This window comes from Corvus brachyrhynchos, unplaced genomic scaffold, assembly GCF_000691975.1.
Source record: "Corvus brachyrhynchos isolate BGI_N302 unplaced genomic scaffold, ASM69197v1 scaffold105, whole genome shotgun sequence".
NCBI classification, from domain to species: Eukaryota; Metazoa; Chordata; class Aves; order Passeriformes; family Corvidae; genus Corvus; species Corvus brachyrhynchos.
The window spans coordinates 3,436,246-3,453,492 of NW_008238452.1; the positions used below are offsets into that span (position 1 = coordinate 3,436,246).

The following is a 17,247-nucleotide window of genomic DNA, read 5'->3' on the forward strand; positions in this document are numbered from 1 at the left end:
AAAAACAGATTTTCATGGGCAATTGCTATATTAATATGTATCACTTTACATACATAGTACATCTACATATGGAACCTATTATTATTGAGGAAACGTTTTTTTAATGAGGAAGACTGAACAATACTTAAGAGAGAAAATGTTCAAACCAATGTTAATTTGCAGCAGAAGTAACAAAATATTTTAATAAAAAACAGTAACAAGAACTGGCCTTCCTATCCAGGATCAGCCCAGTCCCGTGTTCACACCTTGAGAATAGAATTCAACTTCCATGGCTTTTCCGAACTTTGAAAACCTCCTAAACTGAAACTTAAACTCTGACTCAAGGAGTTTTAAGAGCTAGACCTGCTTCAGCTCTACACAGAAACAAAGATAGCTCATTATATTTCTGTTTTCCAGATGCATGGAAGCATTTTTCCTCCCACCCTTTTCTTTTTACCAAGCCTGTGCCTGCCTTGCCTACCTAGCCCCCAAACTCATCCAAAAATAAAGAAAAAGGGATTTAGGTAATACAATTATTTCTGTATAAATGTAGCTAAATATAGTCTCAATTGCTGAGCACTGTTTCCTTTCCCTCTCCCTGTATTCTGGGGTTAATTAAGCTTTCCTTAAATGTTGCATATGAATTAAGAAGAAACAAACAGCAAAAAAACCCTCACTATTTTCAAAGGGAAAAAATCTGGTGCTAAAAGGTCCTGGCAGGCTAAACATTAGTACAATAAAACTGCTGGATTTCAAATGGTAAAAATAAAGTGACTAAAAGCTCTCTGTTTGAAAAATGAGGGACTTTCAAGAAAGACTGTTTCTGTAGGAAACAGATACTTTCGTTCAGGAATCATCCCAAACCCAAGGATGAATTATTAGTACCAAATATAAACCTCAAAATAGACTCTCCCTGTTATCATAATGCAAATATTAATGTGTATTTGCTATTCCTGTCAAATGTTATCAGCGTTGTTCCGACTCGCAGGGAACAACCTGTTCCCTGCAGATCCTGACTGGGCTAGGACTGGACTTGGTTTATCACTTTAACACCAGGATCATTGTTTTGTTCACCTTGGGAAACCACAGCAGGAGCAATGATCACAAGGAGATCCTGCACAGTTCTCTGCGCTGGCTCTGCTGGAAAAGCCTGGAGAGCTCCAGGATTGCCAGATGAGCAGAGCAGCTCCTGCAGTCCAGGGAGTCATCACTGGTCTTGGCTCCCACCACCACATGAACTGACCCCGCCTTTTATTTACTTTATTTAGCTAGCTTTAAGCCCTTTTTAAATAGGTTGAATGACTGCTGCTGTACAGCACAGGATTGGAATGACACCGAAACCAGCACCAGCCATTCCAAAGTGGTTTGATGCAACCTCCTGGTAACAACCCTCAGGAAACAGGTCCCAAAACAAATGGGTAGCCACGAAACACACCATCTGTAATAAAGCCCTAGAGGTATTTTGAATGTAGCTCCTCATTTTGAACCTGCGCACAGCAAAACCAGTCCTAGTTTGTATATGGCAAGCAATAAGGTGAATTGTAATTTGCTCTGCTCCCTAGGTTGCACACAGACACTGAATACAACAGACTGAATACAACACTGAATGTCAAGTCTTATGTAACAATGGATTTCAAATTACAAATGTCACCCAGGCATCATTTCAGGCTTTGAAATAGTTTACTTGTTACCAACTATGATGTGTCAAGTGATTTATCAAATCCATAAGAAAGAAGAAACCAATGAGACAATCCAAAAATCCATCCTATCTCCCAGCAAGTCCAGGACTGTCCCCAATCAAATGTATACTGGCAGAAGAGAGATTTATTACCTCAGTTTCTTAATACTATGTTTAATATTTAGCAAGTGTTCCTATCATGCTCCACATGGTACTTTCACCAAGCACAGCAAGCCCACCTGGACTCCACCACCTGCCCAGCTCAGTAGGTCACTCACTGCCCGCATATCTTTGATGCTGCATCTCTGTCACAAACTTCTAGAGACTAAGCTGCCACTGAAAGAACTTATTGTGTGACAATAACCTCTTTTTCTGCTCCAAAAAAACATGGTAAGAGGGGCAGAGTTGTTCTTAAGGGTCAGGCTGCTCTTTCACGTGCCAACATTAGCACTGAGGACACACTGAGTTTTTCAAAGTGCTGATTAAAAGGAGAGGGATTCCTCTGGCCAGTGCTCCTCACAAACACGTGGAGTCATGTTTCTCATCAGAAATCTGTAAAAAGCAATACTGAAAGACCTGGAAACATTTAGAATGGCTTAGCTTGGGACTAAGTGACAGTGAAAACACACCTTGTCTTTCATGCCATTAAAAATCAAGGGGTTTTCTTGGATATGGAAAAATAATTTTACTAAAAAAAAAAAAAAGAATTCTGGAATGGTTTAAGTTGGAAGGGATCTTAAAGATTGTCTTGTCCCAACCCCCCTGCCATGGGCAGGAACACTTTTCACCAGACCAGGTTGCTCAGAGCCCAATCCAATCTTGCCTTGAACACTCCCAGGGATGGGGTATCCACAACTTCTCAGGGCAACCTGTGCCAGTGGCTCAGCACCCTCTTCTTCCATATGTCTAATCTAAACCTGACAAGTTATTTATGAAATCTTTTGCACATGCAGAACTGAAGGAAGCTGACTGCTTTAATTCACATCTAGTCAGCTGGTACCCAGGTAATGAAAATATTTCTGGTTTGAAATGGCTATAAAAAGTAGTACATCCTCAGGATGAACTTCTGAAAATACTTAATATTAGAGAAACAATTAAATATATGATAAAAGCTCCTCCATGGCTGCATAAGTAGGAAAGGAGACACAAATATTTATATACATTTACACATTTGTAAAGAAAGGGTAAAACAAGTAGGACACAAACCCCAAATGAGCAGCACCTGAGTGATAATACTACCAACTAATTTCTAAGAAGTCTCTAATGAAAGTTGAAATCTTTTTCCATCACATGAGAGAGATGTTTTGGCTGTATTTATACAACATCCTGAGCACACCGGCTGAATTGCAAAACCAGAACACTATGTGAGAATAATGAAAGGAATGAAAAATACTTCTGCCTGGGACTGACATTTATCAATACAAAATACCCACTTTTGCCATTGTTTGAAGTAAGGGAAGCAATTAAAGTGCACAAAACCATTTTGATACCAGCACCCTATTTCCTGCACATGTTGGTAACCAAGGAGCTCCCCCTCCCTCCTCTGGTGCTGTTCATTAACTCTCCACAATAAACACCATCCTCCCATGTCACACGTTCGAGAGCACTCCGAAACTGGGAGATTGGGCAACAGCACTGCTCTATGCAAAACCAGCCAAGTCCAGTCAGGAAACAGATTAATTTGAAAGCCTTAATTAATGACTGAACGTTTATACAGCCAAGATTTATGAGTTACAAGGAAGTAAGTCCAAAACATAACACACCCTCCAGCATGCAAGCTCTCTCTTTAATGGTAAACAACTAGCCTAGGGTAAGATACTGTCTCAGTGCTCCAGTTCCCTTTCTTATTCCAACTTCCAAGCACTGACAAAAGACAAATTAATTTCATACTTCTTTTTTTTTTTTCTTTTTTTTACTGCTCCTCTATTAATATTGTTATTAACAAACATGGTTCAATGAAGAGAAACTAGGGGTTTTTTTTAATGAATAAACCAACTTTTTTTTTTTTTTTTAGCTCGTGTGCAAAGAGTATATAACAAAGAAGAGGAAAGAATAGGATCTTTTTTGTATGGGTAAGTTCACAGAACTTATTTTCTTGTGAAGAAAATCATAAACAAGAAGAGAAAGCTCTTTATACATATAATCATATACAAAAAAATCTCCTACAATGCCCCCAAGCCCCAGGTTTTTCAGCTTACTTCACAAATACTTTTGCACATTTAGTAGCAACAAATGTTAAAAATGAACAGAAAGTTTTCAGCTTTTAACATTTTGACTATATTCCATACTCCACTTCTGAGAGCTGACTTCTCATTATGATGAGCTCTTGCTATTTGAATATTAAAACAAGACTGCCAACACCACTTCTTTGGAAGTCCTCAGGCCTTAAACTAGAAAAGTCAAAATCAAGAAAAGTTTTGTTCTCTCTTGGTTACACTAAACTATCGCACGCATTTTCTTGCCTTGCAAATTCTGTTTCACTAACAAAGGAGCGCAGTTTGGTTCTCTGCCCCTTGGTCTATATAATACAGAAATACCCAGAAATGACCACAGAAATGGCAAGATCCCATGAAATGAGGAGCCTGTGATGAGTCCGCCAGCCATACTATGCCCTCCCTGGCAAGGGGACTCCCCAAAATCCCTCTCTCCAGATACACAGCCACAACCACCACTTGCACAGGTAAGCAGAAACACAAGTAGCACGTGGCTTTTGGTTTGGGGTCTGAGTGTTTTGCTTGCTTGTGGCAGTGTGGCAGTGCTGAACACCCAAGCTCCTTGTCCTTGCTTGTCATGGGAAAAATCCCCAACAACCTGTCCGGCTGTCTCCTGCTCTTTGGTCCCTCATCCTCAGCTCAGCAACAAAAACCACGCCGTGCAAGGGAAATCAACTGCTGAAGAGACTGAGCAGAAAGAGTTCTCCTTACACAGACTCACAAAGAGTTCTACTTACACAGACTCACAAATACTTGCAAACCCACAGAGTCTGACCTATGAGCTGGGTAAAATTTTTTTTTTACCCTCTTCATTGGTTTCCATCAAATGAGAGCTCACTGGGAGCAGTTCTGGAAAAAGACAAAGTTGGTTTATCCCAGTAAAGAGCACAAGAGGACAAAACAGAAGACAAGATTGCTGCTCTCCCCCTCCTCTCCTTCCAATGGTGTGTTTCACTGTGCAATGTTAATATAACAGTCATTTTCCAGTTTTATCACAAATTTATTTTGTTTGCTAGGAAATGAAGTAACAAAGACCACGTCTGTAAGACGCCAATTACTTTGAGAAAGTAACTCCCACCCCCAACTTCCCTAAATAGGAAAATAAACCATCAAACAAAACCCGAAGCAGCTCTTTTAAACTGGACAAAACGCTCTTGGTTCTCCTCCCCTGACAATGGGGATGTCAAGACCAATTAGCACTTGCAGTCATCTTGGGGTTTGCTCCGTTTTCTCCCACTGCAAGTGGTCAGGCCAGATCCGATGGCTCCCTTCTATACACGCAATGCCATGGACAAATTACAGAAGACTAAGACCTGAAAGGTTTTTTTCCTACCCAGCTATCCTTGACATTTTCATTACTCAAAGACAGGAAACAAAAAGCCTAAGCCGGGAACTAGGTGATAGTTTGAAAAAAGTTTAATTAAAAAGTAAAACAGGCCATGGAATTGCTTCTAACATAGCTAATAATTTGCTGCAGCGTTATTATTGTGCTGCTTCCATCTGCCAATAACCTTTTAATCCTTTTGCCAAAGGCAATCCAAAGCTTTTCCATATGTATTTAAGGGTAACCATAAAAGATAACTTAGAAATAACAACCTGCAACTTCTGCTACGCAAAAATCCGAGCTACAGGAGTGCTTGTGCCCATCAGCTTTCCAGCAGGGCTCTGGAAAACAGAAGTTACATGGCAAGAATGAAAATTGCCCTGTTTGACGATGTAGGTTTGGCTGCAATACTTGAAAGATTCCCTGTTCCCACATTCAGCATCAGTGACTATTTTTATTACTAACAACTTCTCAAATGGTTTCAGAATTAACACCGAGCAGCTTAATCTCACCAGAAAGCCACCAGCTCCAACACCGCCATTGCTAAAGTTTGTGGATAAAAAAAGAAAGTGGAACAAAAGCAGACATTTCAACTGTTCTATCTGCAAAAAATCTCACTTAGGAAAATAAAATTACACATAATCAAAACCTCTTTGAAAGGAATATAGCAGAGTGCATTTACAAACTCAACTTTCTGGGATGACAAGTGCATAAACCTGTGCCTTATACACATTTTTAAGGACAGGAAGTATCAAAGCACATCATAATTAAAATGTTAAGGAAGAAACCAAACCCCACCCCCCCTACCCCACCTCCAAATATTTTATCAGTAATGATCACCCCTTACAAAATAAACTCAAAATTCACTTCACACAAGTCAAATATCATTTCTATCATGGGAGAAAGCAATGAAAGCAGAATAGTTGGTGCATGTACTACACAATGGTAGCTTTACCAGAGAGGGCATTTAAGCTTAAAATTAGGTACATTTATTGTTCAAGAAATTCACAGTCTATTGTGATTTGATTTTATTAGATACTATTATTCATTATTAGGTTCCAAATTTTTGCAACAGAAACAATGACTTTTTGCAGATGACTGCCAAAAGCAAACATCCTATTTTCCCTGCACACAAAGATACCAATATATGTTCAAACATTTTAATTCACGCACACCCCCAGCTCTCCAATCTTTGCAGTTCAGTGAAGTGTAAACAGTCAGTGTTGCCATTAAAATAACATGTTCTTCATTCACAGCAACAATAGCCAGGTAGATTAATAGGCTTTTACACCTGGGCCCTATTATTCCTCTGCCATTCATTAACATTTCTTCTACCATGACAACAATTTAACTGGCACAGTCCCAGAAACACAAGTAGGTCAGTACAAGGTGTTCCTCTGGATGCTTTCATCTGGTATAAACATCCTGAATTAGCCTTCAGGTACTATATCTAAATATTCCTAGTGCCAATTAAGATGATAATCAGAACTATTTCAGATCTCATTGACCAAGTACAACCCATGGTTTTGGAGGGCTGATTCTATTAAGGATGGAAGGTAATTTCACTGCAGAAGTGGGGAGCCTTCTGCAGCTCTCCTGGCCAAGCTGATGCTGGAGATTATGCCTTGGTGCTACCTCCTTGAAATCACAGAATCAGGAACAGCCTGGGTTAGAAGGGACCTTAAAATCCTCCAGTTTCAACCTCGCTGCCATGGGCAGGGACACCTTTCACTAGACCAGGTTGCTCAGAGTTCCATCCAGCCTGGCCTTGGACACTTCCAGGGATGGAGCAGCCACAACTTCCCTGGGCAAGCTGTGCCAGAGCCTCACCACCCTTACAGGGAACAATTTCTTCATAATAAGCTAATCTAAACTTATTTTCTTTCAGTTTGAAAGAAATTGCCCCTTGTCCTGTCACTACATGCCCTTGCCAATAGTCCTTCTCCATTCTTGCAGGATCCCTGCAGGGTCCCTGGAAGGCCACAATTAGGTGATCCCAAAGCCTTCTCTTCTCCAGGCTGAACAATCCTGATTCTCTCAGCTTTTCCCCATAGGAAGGGTGTTCCATCCCTCCAATCAACTTGGTGGCCCTCCTCTAACTCAGCATATCCAAGGGGAAAATGAATATACATGTAAAGAAAGATAAATTGAACACTGAGGATGGACAGTCAGACACTGTGTACTATTAAAATTAATCATAACAGGCACATAAGCAAGTCAGACACTTGCTAATCTTAAGGGCATAAGAAATAGCAATGGGTATGTAAGAATATTTACTTCCCCCATTCACTCCCACCCTGGTTTATGAAAAATGTGGATACAAATCAGTGGTTTCATGGAAAATTAAACAAAAAACTTCAGACATATCTTTTCCTAATGTACTAAGACATACTCAGTATTTACAGCAACTTGTGTATGTTGAGAGGAACTGGCCCTGAAGTTGTCATGTAAGAGTGACAGACCAGGAATCAGTTTTCTCTGAAGTACAATAACTTTTTGGTGACTTTCTCCAATTTGTATGCCTTGTCTTATACTTTAGGACTAGAGTTGAGCCAAACTCCAAGCAGCAATTTCACTCCTAACCACATACCCCGTGACACATCATAACTTACGAGATCAAGTGCCAGCACTACAGGTTTAAATCAGAAAAACAGGTCAGTGTGAGGAAAAAAATCACTTATTATTTTTTCTTTTCCTTTTTTTTTTTTAACATAAAAGCCAATTCTACAACTCTGAGCCGATATAAGCATTTGTATTACGCCAATGAAAGTACTTCAAAAGGCAGAAATAAGCCAACACTTTCAATTCCTTCCTGATCACTGCAAATGCAATTTTCACTCTGAACTTTAAATACCCCCACTTGTGATCATTGCTATACTGAGACTGTGTGCTTTAAGACACTGAAGAATAATCCCCACTGTCTGAATCAAAAAAAAAAAAGAAAAATTAAAAGTTGCTAGAAATAACTCACAGGCAAAAAATAAAACCCAAAGAAAACAATAGCAGTAGCCTAAAGAGACATATTTTTTCCTTCAGGAATGAATTCCCATCTGCTTTTAAAGAGCAACATGTTTTTCCATTGCTGGGAGTTACAGCCAAACCCAGGACAATAAAGCAGTAAAGCAAGAGCAGAGGGCAAGTGAAGCTGGCTGACAGAGGCTCAGCCTAGGTCCCTCTTTTATAAGCCTGTGTGACAGTGGCAGTGCCCTGCTGTGCTGGCAGCACACTCTCCTCTGCCACCCTCAGCAACCAGGAGCTCCTGGTTACTCTACCACAGGTGAGGTTGTGGGGAAATGGGAAGGAAAAGACAGGGAAGGAGGCAAACAGCAGTTGGTGCCTCAGCTGGTTTGGTAAAACTACAGCTGGTTTGTGCAAGCTCATGGGAAGGGAGCTTGCTCTGACACAGGTGATGCTTCTGCTGATGTTCTTTCTCCAAACACTGGACACAACACAAAACAACTCTGCAAAACCACAGGGAGAACAAAAGCAAACACAGGAGTCCTCACTTACAGAACATGGGTGGATGATATCTTTAAAGTACTTAATGAAGAAAAACATGTTGAAATCAGCTGTAAAGTTCCTGCATCTGAACTGTTTCAGCATTTAAAGAATCAAAAGCCCTTTGGGCTTTATGGGGAAAAAAAAGTCAGGTTTGAGAAGCAAGCGAAATTTCATACCTCAGCACTGTTTGGTGCTCATTCAAATTCCCTCTGGCTTTTTTCCCCAAGTTCCTCTCAGGATAACTGTTCTTAGAGTTACTTAGGAAGCAGCTTCGACTGTGTCCCCCTGGGCTGTTAATGCGTCTGACCTTTTCGGAAACACTAATGTCCCTTCATCCAGATGCATTAAATCTCCCTTGCTTGATTAAACTATTAGCAAATCATTATCTCACTGAAGGAGAAAATGTTCTTTCCCAGATGAGCTTGCCATGCATAAATTTCAGTGCCAATACTCCCCTCTACGCCAAACCTTATGTTTGGCATAAATGTGCTGATTGCCAGCCATACTCTATACCCTCACTAGGTCAGAGCACACAGCACTTTATCAGGCCTCAGCTGAGACACAACACGATGAAAATCCGTCCACTCCGGGCAACATCTCAGAAAAATAAGGGACGGAAACCAGATCTTTCTGAAGTGACTGAAAAGAGCAGGGAGAGGCAGAGTAATGCCCCAAACTTCTGCTTTCAGCACTGCCACACCAGTGCCATTCCAACATCCCCAGGTGCTCACACTGCCCTCATTCCCAGTCTGCTCAAGCACATTCCGCACGTAGGAGCCTCCTGCGAGACCAGCAGCAGGCAAAATCCCATGGGAAGTCCTGTGTAGTTATTTCCTTTCCGGTGATTCATCTCCTTTATCCCAAACGCTAACATTTGGAAAACATTCCCAATGCCAGGTATTTCCTCACCTTCCAGACACCTGTGCCAAACACATCTTTAGCACTGTGTAGGAAGGAGGTGATCCCATGCTACCCATATTGGATGATGGCAGAGACTTTTCCTCACCCACCCACACAAAAATGTTCACTTTTCAATGAGCAATATAAATTAACAGATCCCCTGCACCGTTCCAAGAGAGACATCAGAGGTTCATCTGAGGCCTTAATCTTGCTGCATTTCAGTTTGATGGCATTCCTCACCTTGAAAATCACATTTCACTGTAATACTTCAGGCTACTATATAGGATTGAATCCACTGTTCTTTAATAATGTTAAACAGAAACACTCTTCCTTAAGTCTGGAAGATCTTTTCCTTCATGGAAAGCTAGATGGAAAGAAGGTAACACATCCTTATCTTTTGAATGTCCTTTTTTTCTGCTATATCTAAACCCTCTCTCTCCTTTACTGTAGATATTCTTTACTAAACAGACAAATTTTTCCCAATCTCTTAAAAAAGTCTTCACCCTCCTGTGCACCTAGGATGGAACACATCCTCATTCCTTTTGTACTTAGTATCTTCCTCTGTAAGAAAGAGAGGAATTTGGAAAGGGTGTGGTTTTTTGGGGTGTTTTTTTAATTAAAGTTACTAGTTTAAATATGTCAATATCTGGTAAACAAGAACACGCATGTTTTGGAATACATATTTTAAGAGTCAAAGAGTCGAGTTGATTTGAGCTAGTTTGCTGCTGCAAAGATCTTTTTGGCATCACATCTGCTCTTATTTGAGCCAGAGCAAATCTTCATCAGCTTGCTTTTCTTCCCTTTCATTTTCTGTGCTCCCATTGCGAGTTATTGCAAAGTGAGAAAGATATTTTTTACGTTAACTGTTCCACTTTGACTAAGAACCAGTGAAAGATTTACAGGTTCCAAGATTCCCGCTCTACTATTGTGTCCTGTAAGCATGGAAACTGATAATACTATAGAAACCATGCCAGCCTTGGCTTTCACCATGACCTGCTTTCCACCAATTTAAAAGTAGCCAGTCCCATTATCTTACTTTCATAAGCACACTCGTCTGAGGGGTATTGTCATCATACCCAGATTATTTAATTTTTTATTAATTCCAACCGACTTTAAACTCAAAACAACTCAACACTTGATTTCAGTTTCTGCCTAAAACCTCCCTCTCTGCCTTTTGAATTGCAACAAAAACATCGTCTGACTGCGGCTCAGACAATAAAAGAATATCTCTCACTCTGCTGGGTTTCTTTTCCTTTTTATCGCCTACTTTCTGGAACAAAATATTTCTCCAGTGGGGAAACAGTCTCTTCATGCCTTGCTTGTCTAATCCCAAACTGAAAAATGGAGCACCTGAGTGTGGAAAGCCCATCTTTCCTAAGGCAAGCTGGCTGTGGCAGCACCATGAAAACAAGCAAATGAGACTCAAAGAACTCACACTGCTTGTACTTAAAAACATTGCTTTTAAATACTTCTGTGGTCAGATCTCTAATTATTCCTACTTGAGTGGGAAATGAAACAGATAAAACTTCCCAGCATGAAGTACAACAGTGAAAATGCTCTAGGAAGAGCTGTGATCAAACTGTGAAACAACCTCTGAGTGAAGACATTCTGATCATATAAAACCATTAAAAAATTACCAGTTTTATAAAAGTTGGACCTCCTGCAATTTTGGCCAAAATAAAATGCAGTATCCCTGAACAAGAGCCCAAGCACTACTGCAGAGCACTACTTCAGAAAGGTCTAGAAATGAAGACTGAACTCAAACCTGAATATTTTCAGAAAGCTGAGGATTTCTTCGACCTAGAAGTTAACTGTACAGACATTGCTCATCTAATGGTTTTTTTTATTACTTTAAACTTCACTTACACACGAGAGAAGGAAATTGTAATTCAGCCTCATAAATTATCATCCACCTTCCCTCACATGAAACAGTGGGAAGTAATCACCCTATTTTGCTATCTTGATGTATCTTTAAAGGTAGTCATTAAGAGAAACGTACATCCAGCAGGTGAACAGAGATAACTGGTCATAAGTGATGACAGGCAAAAATACACAACTATCTGATCTGAAAAGGGGCCAAGTTGGAAGCCAGATGCATGCTGAACTATCCACTTTCCTGGCTGTTTATTCAGCTCATGTCAGGATGATTCAACGCATCTTTACACGCAGCTCCCTATTCATACAGCATCTTCTAGTCACAAAACCAGGCATTTTCCATTTCTTTCTCTGAACAAAGGCTAGAACAGTGGAATGGGAACTTGCCATTCAGCAGCGGAAACTATTTGTAAAGCTGGGAAGCTGGAGACACTGGGAAGAAAAGGCTTTAATGAAACTGGCCACTGTGTGTGCCAACTGCCAAGACTATATATTCTTCCAAGGAGCCCTGACTGAGGCTTTTTCTGTATTTACTCTTTACATCCCAGTTATTATAATACTTTGCATGATGCAAAAGAACAAAATTTGTGAGAAATACCATATTAGAAACAGGCAGCTTTTTTTTTTCCCCTGCAACCAGACTGTAGCTGCACTCAATGACCCATTAACTTATTTTTGGTTCCGTACAAAGCCAGCACCAAGACATTTGTGACTCATTATCAACCAGGCACTGGAATTCACCACTAGCTTTTCAGCTGATCCAGATCCAAAGGAAATCCCCATATGCTTGGAATTTCTAAAATACAAGCACGCAGTTGTTGCCTGGTAAGGCGAGAGTTGCCATATGCAACAGAGGATATGTTTATATTTATGGTTTTGGAGGCTTGTAACTCAGCCAGAGGCAGATAAATGTTCCCAAGTTGTGTCACTGTCTCCCAAATATAAACATAACACTGTTTCAGGTCACTGCTCCAAAATGTGGAAGCAGTAGAGCTGTGACAGTTTTCCAGATCAACATTTAAGCCTGAAATTCTTTTTATTGTTGCTTTTTTTTTTCCATTGTGAGAGCCCACATTCTGGGCAAAAGGACGTGCTACACAAACCAGCTCTGCTCACTACATGGCTTTCATTCATTCATTCCCGGAGTGCAGTCTGCCCTGTGCTGTGGAGGAGGAAAACTCTCGTGGGTTTGGCTTTGGTGTCTGCTGTGACACAGCTTCCCAAAATGACCCCACAGCACACACAGCAGTGCCCTCCTCAGCCAGGGTTTAAGCTGCACATAAATGCAGCACAGCATTTTACAACCTACCAGTATTTAAGTGACAGCTAAATGAGGAGAAGCCTTGCCTGGGAGCAGTATGTTCAATGACCAGTCTGTTGAGAAGGGCCTTCAGCACTACAGCAATCACACAGATCCTCCACAATCACCCAAGACAAAAGTTTAGCTTATTTCCCTGCCCTTGTAAACAGCACACAGAGATGGGGAGCCAAGGCAAGCACATGACATTTTCCATTCTGCTATGGAAAAAGCAGAAGGTGGCTATGTAATGAGATGGTGTGATAATGCAGACACTAGGGCTGGCTACAGCAAGGTGGAAATTCTGGTATTTCACACCTTTCAAGAGCTTGACTTGGCAACCTTATTAACATTCTTTGAATTTTTAAATTAATATAATTACTCTCAATTAATTAAAATGAGGAAATATCCTTTCATGAAACACTGACATGAATAATATTCAGGGAGCAGAATGGTGACCACTGAAGTACTGATACTTATAAGTGCCAGGCAGCAGCATCTGAGAAAGTTTCTCCTTCTACCTAGGACAGGAAATAATTGTCTGATATCCATTGTCAGAAGCTAATAGCAACAAGCTATAACAGTAAGCGCTGCTGTGAGGTCTTGATTACATGGAATAGGAAAATACAAGCTTTAAAGTGATTCCTTTGCAACCCCCCTATACTGTTCCCCAACTCCATCTCTCCTTTCTCCACCTGAGGCTCTCAGTCACAAACCTGCATTCAGAAGATTCCCAGAGATGTGGAGGAATTGTTTGGGAAGTCTGGGGGAACTTGCCTCCACCTCTCTCCACTCCTGGCAGCACATCCTTAATGAGGCCATCTGCAACTGTACAAAGGCTCACCCTGAAAGAGACCCTTCCCCTGGCAACCTTCCTCTGATGCTTTTTTGAAAGTTAAAAAGCCCCAGCCTGCAAAAACACAGAAATATCTGAAATATTCCCTTTCCTAATTCTGACCACCACTCTGAGAAGGCTCAAGAGATATCTGGATGATATTTGAGCTCAACTTTAAACATCAGCTCCAGGAAGTTTTACCTCTGCTCCCGAGTACTTCTGTGTGTGTTCCACGAGCTCAGCCAAGCAGACATCATCGCTGACTGGCATGGACTGGAAATGAAGCTTGAAGATTTCCTGGCGAGTGGCTGCATCTGGCAGTGGCACGTAGATAATTCTGTCTATTCGCCCCGGCCTCAGCAAGGCCTGCAACAAAAGCATCACAGTAAAAGTTACAGCACATCAAGGAAGCAAAAAAAAAACACAACTCAAAAACAACACCACCACCAAATAACCAATAATTTCAGCGAAAGCAAGAACCTGCACAAGAAAAGACAGTAAGCTACTTAGCTTATGAAATACCAGTTTATGGAAAAAAGGAATCATAAAGAAACCATAGCCATTTTCCTAAAATAATACTTCTAGACATGTTGCAAGGTGTGCTGGAATGTTAGGACTTGGCAGAAAGACAGGTGGCAATGGACACATCCCAAGTTCAGATCTTCCACCAAGACAACAAGTGGAGAAAAGAAGGGTTTTGTTGGAATGAATCTTGCATTCTGCATCCATGTTGCTTTATTAGAGCTGCACATACTTACAGAAGAGCAGATTACTCTGACAGGTTTTTTTATGCAAAATAAGGTAACAACAGAGAGAGGCCAGTGATGCTCAGCTTCATACACATGTGTTTGGCCTTGCACTTTGGGTGTTCAGGGTTACTCAGATTATATTGGAGGTGGGAGGGTGACAGAGCAAACAGTGACAGACAACGTAAGAGGGGACAGTGGCCACGAAGGGCAGAGTGGAGGGTTCAGACTGGATGGGAGGAAAAAACGTCTAGAAGAGAAGCACAGCCTCAGGGCAGGTCATCAGGAAGGCTGTGGAAACTCTGCTCTCAAGGGTTTTATGGCTCAGCAGAGGAAGCCAAGCTCTCCCCGATATGGTCTGGTGAAAGCCCTGTGTGTGCAGGAGAGGGATCACTGGACCTCTGGAAGCTCCCTTCAGCTTTCTGGACACGGTCAAAAAGTAAACTTTATCTATATATAAAACAATTATATCCGATAGAGAGGAGAAGCCAAGCTCTTAAATTTATGAGAAGGGAGGAAGCTCATTTCCCTATGTTTATAAAAAATCTCCAAGATTTTTGAAAACCATCTACAGTAAAAAAAGTAAAAACCCTCCCAGCCTTTCTTACTTGACATTTGGAAAATACAATAATCCCATGCACAGCAAATGCACGTAAATAGTATTTAAACTATTTTATAAAAACTGAACAATGTTTATAAGATTCAGCATGTAACCTAAATTGTTTTTATGTTATGGTTCTCCCTTGGGTAGACTAGTTTGAGTTCCAGATGACTAGAGATATTGCATGGCTGTCCTGGGCTGTCAGCCAATAAGTCTTTTCCCAGCCTGATCATGTCAGTGAAAGTCATGCTGAAAAAATAGTAGGAAAGAGCTTTCCTTCCTGCACAGCATTGATCAAGTTAACACCCTTCCTAGAGTTTCTTTAAAAAGACTGTTGTGGTGCTTCAGAGTGGAAAAATGTACCCTGAATGTTAAGAGATGTCTTGTTATTTTTAAAACAGAACATGAAAATGCTCAGCAGAAAGCACTGTGCTGTGGTACTGCAGGGAGTTGTGCAAGGATAGAGTAAGGCTGGGAAGAGCACAGATCCATATCCAGCCCAGTACCCTGTCCCTGCAGTGGCCAGTGCTGGATTCCTACAAGAGTACAAGAAACAAGCTGTCCACTGATACTTGCTCAGCAGACTGTGCTGTTTTCCACAACTGGTATCTCGACCAGTGTGCAATCCAGCGTCTAAATCATGCGTGTGTGTCAGGATGTTGCCATTTTTTGCCAACATACTTGAAAGAGAAATTTGCATGTTTCAAGACTAGGCTTGGAGGGCGAGGAATTAGACTGCAATTGTGTTCTGTGTGCTCTTAAGGAAATGCCCATAGCTAATTCTATTATTTAGAAGAAAAAAGAAACATTCACGTGAGCACAGTGGTGTGCCTCTTTCAAACCAAGGCAGGTTTCATCAGGACACCCAGGTAATTAGAATGTTTTCTACAGCCAGCTTAGCTTCCCACTGATGAATGACCAGGGCTGTGGTGCAGGTGGGACAGGGAAAATGCTCACTGCCAATCAGCTGGGAGCAAGTGCTCCATTGCCTGGCTCTCAGTTCCGAGACACAAAAAGCACAACTGCAGATATAACACAATGAACATACTTTTTTTGATCAGTGACTAAAATCTGTGTTTCTTCCAGTTTGTCCCCAATGCTTTGCATTTTACATATGGTGGTAGTTGGAGGCCCAAGTTTTAAGCACGCTATCATTACTTTTTTGCTACAATCAGGCCCAGGGACCTTATCCAAGGCGACCAGATGTGCTGGTAACTGTACAAAAAAAGCACAAGTCAGTCGCAGCAGCACTCGCTCATTACATCAACACAGACAAAAAGGAGAGAAAATATTCTGTAACCTCAACTTGAGACAAGAATCAGACTCCCTCCAGCCCCTGGAGACAAAAGCAGATTGAACTGAGAGCTGGTCTGTGAGAGCCGTCCTAACATGGTGACCCTGGGAAACCCTGGGCACAGCCTGACTGCTCCTTGCTCTGCTGTCATCACCTTGGCCCTTTGGCAAGCCACCAGTCTCCCCCTCTCCATGCTCCCGAGGAGCTAAAATCAGCAGGAGAGGTGAGGCCTTGACCCATCCTGTGTTACTGGAGGACAAAGGCCTGGTGAGGGGCTGCGGGTGGGCTGCAGAGCTGCTCTGCTGCCAGCTGCTCAGAACGCAACCGGAAAGCAACAGCAAGCTAAGGCCTCTCTCGTTTGCAGGACATCACACTGCCCTCTCAGGTGTTTGGTCTCTGCACGCTTCTCACGGAGATGCTTTTCCTTTCTGGCCAAAATAATTCAGAATTCAGAACTGAGCTGCACGCAGAGGTCAGCAGTAAGGGAACAAGACATCCCTCATGACGTTTTTGCTCACTGGAAGGAAGTGAGCTCTTCTGGGTTGCTTAAGGAAGCCTGCTGAGGCACAGGATGTGGATACCTGCAGCAGTGGCGTCACTTCAACCCCGAGGCCCAGGTCATGCTTACCAGCATGCCGGCAGCAGTGCTGAGTTGGATGGGTGCTTTCTCCTCAACACCACTTTTTGTACAGACGTAGAAGCTACTGCTTTTCTCAGTAGGATGCTGCATGATCCAGGCTTCACTACAGGTAGGGTTTTGGAGGTGGCTGCTCCAAGCACACCATGACTTTCACAGGCTCTTCCAGAAGATGGAGCTTCAATCTTGCAACGTGCACTTTGAAAATGGAGAGGAGGGCAATACGGACAACAAGGTCACCTCTGGGCCAGCCTCACTGCCCTGGGCTGGGTGCACTGAGATTAGGTGGTGACCCACTGGCAATGCACAAGGATGGATCCACACTGTGGAGCGGGAGGAGGAGGAGGAGGAGGAGGGGTTCCGGCGG

The 17,247-nt window shown here is 41.9% G+C and overlaps 1 protein-coding gene across 1 annotated transcript in view; it reads right to left on the bottom strand.

The window, feature by feature from the left end:
• SPATA5 (spermatogenesis associated 5) overlaps window positions 1-17,247 on the bottom strand; it is a 170,397-nt gene that overhangs the window by 26,759 nt on the left and 126,391 nt on the right. Inside the window, exon 14 of the mRNA XM_008635751.2 lies at window positions 13,804-13,968. Within this exon, the coding sequence (XP_008633973.2) occupies window positions 13,804-13,968 (165 nt within the window). The remainder of the gene's footprint in view (window positions 1-13,803; window positions 13,969-17,247) is intronic.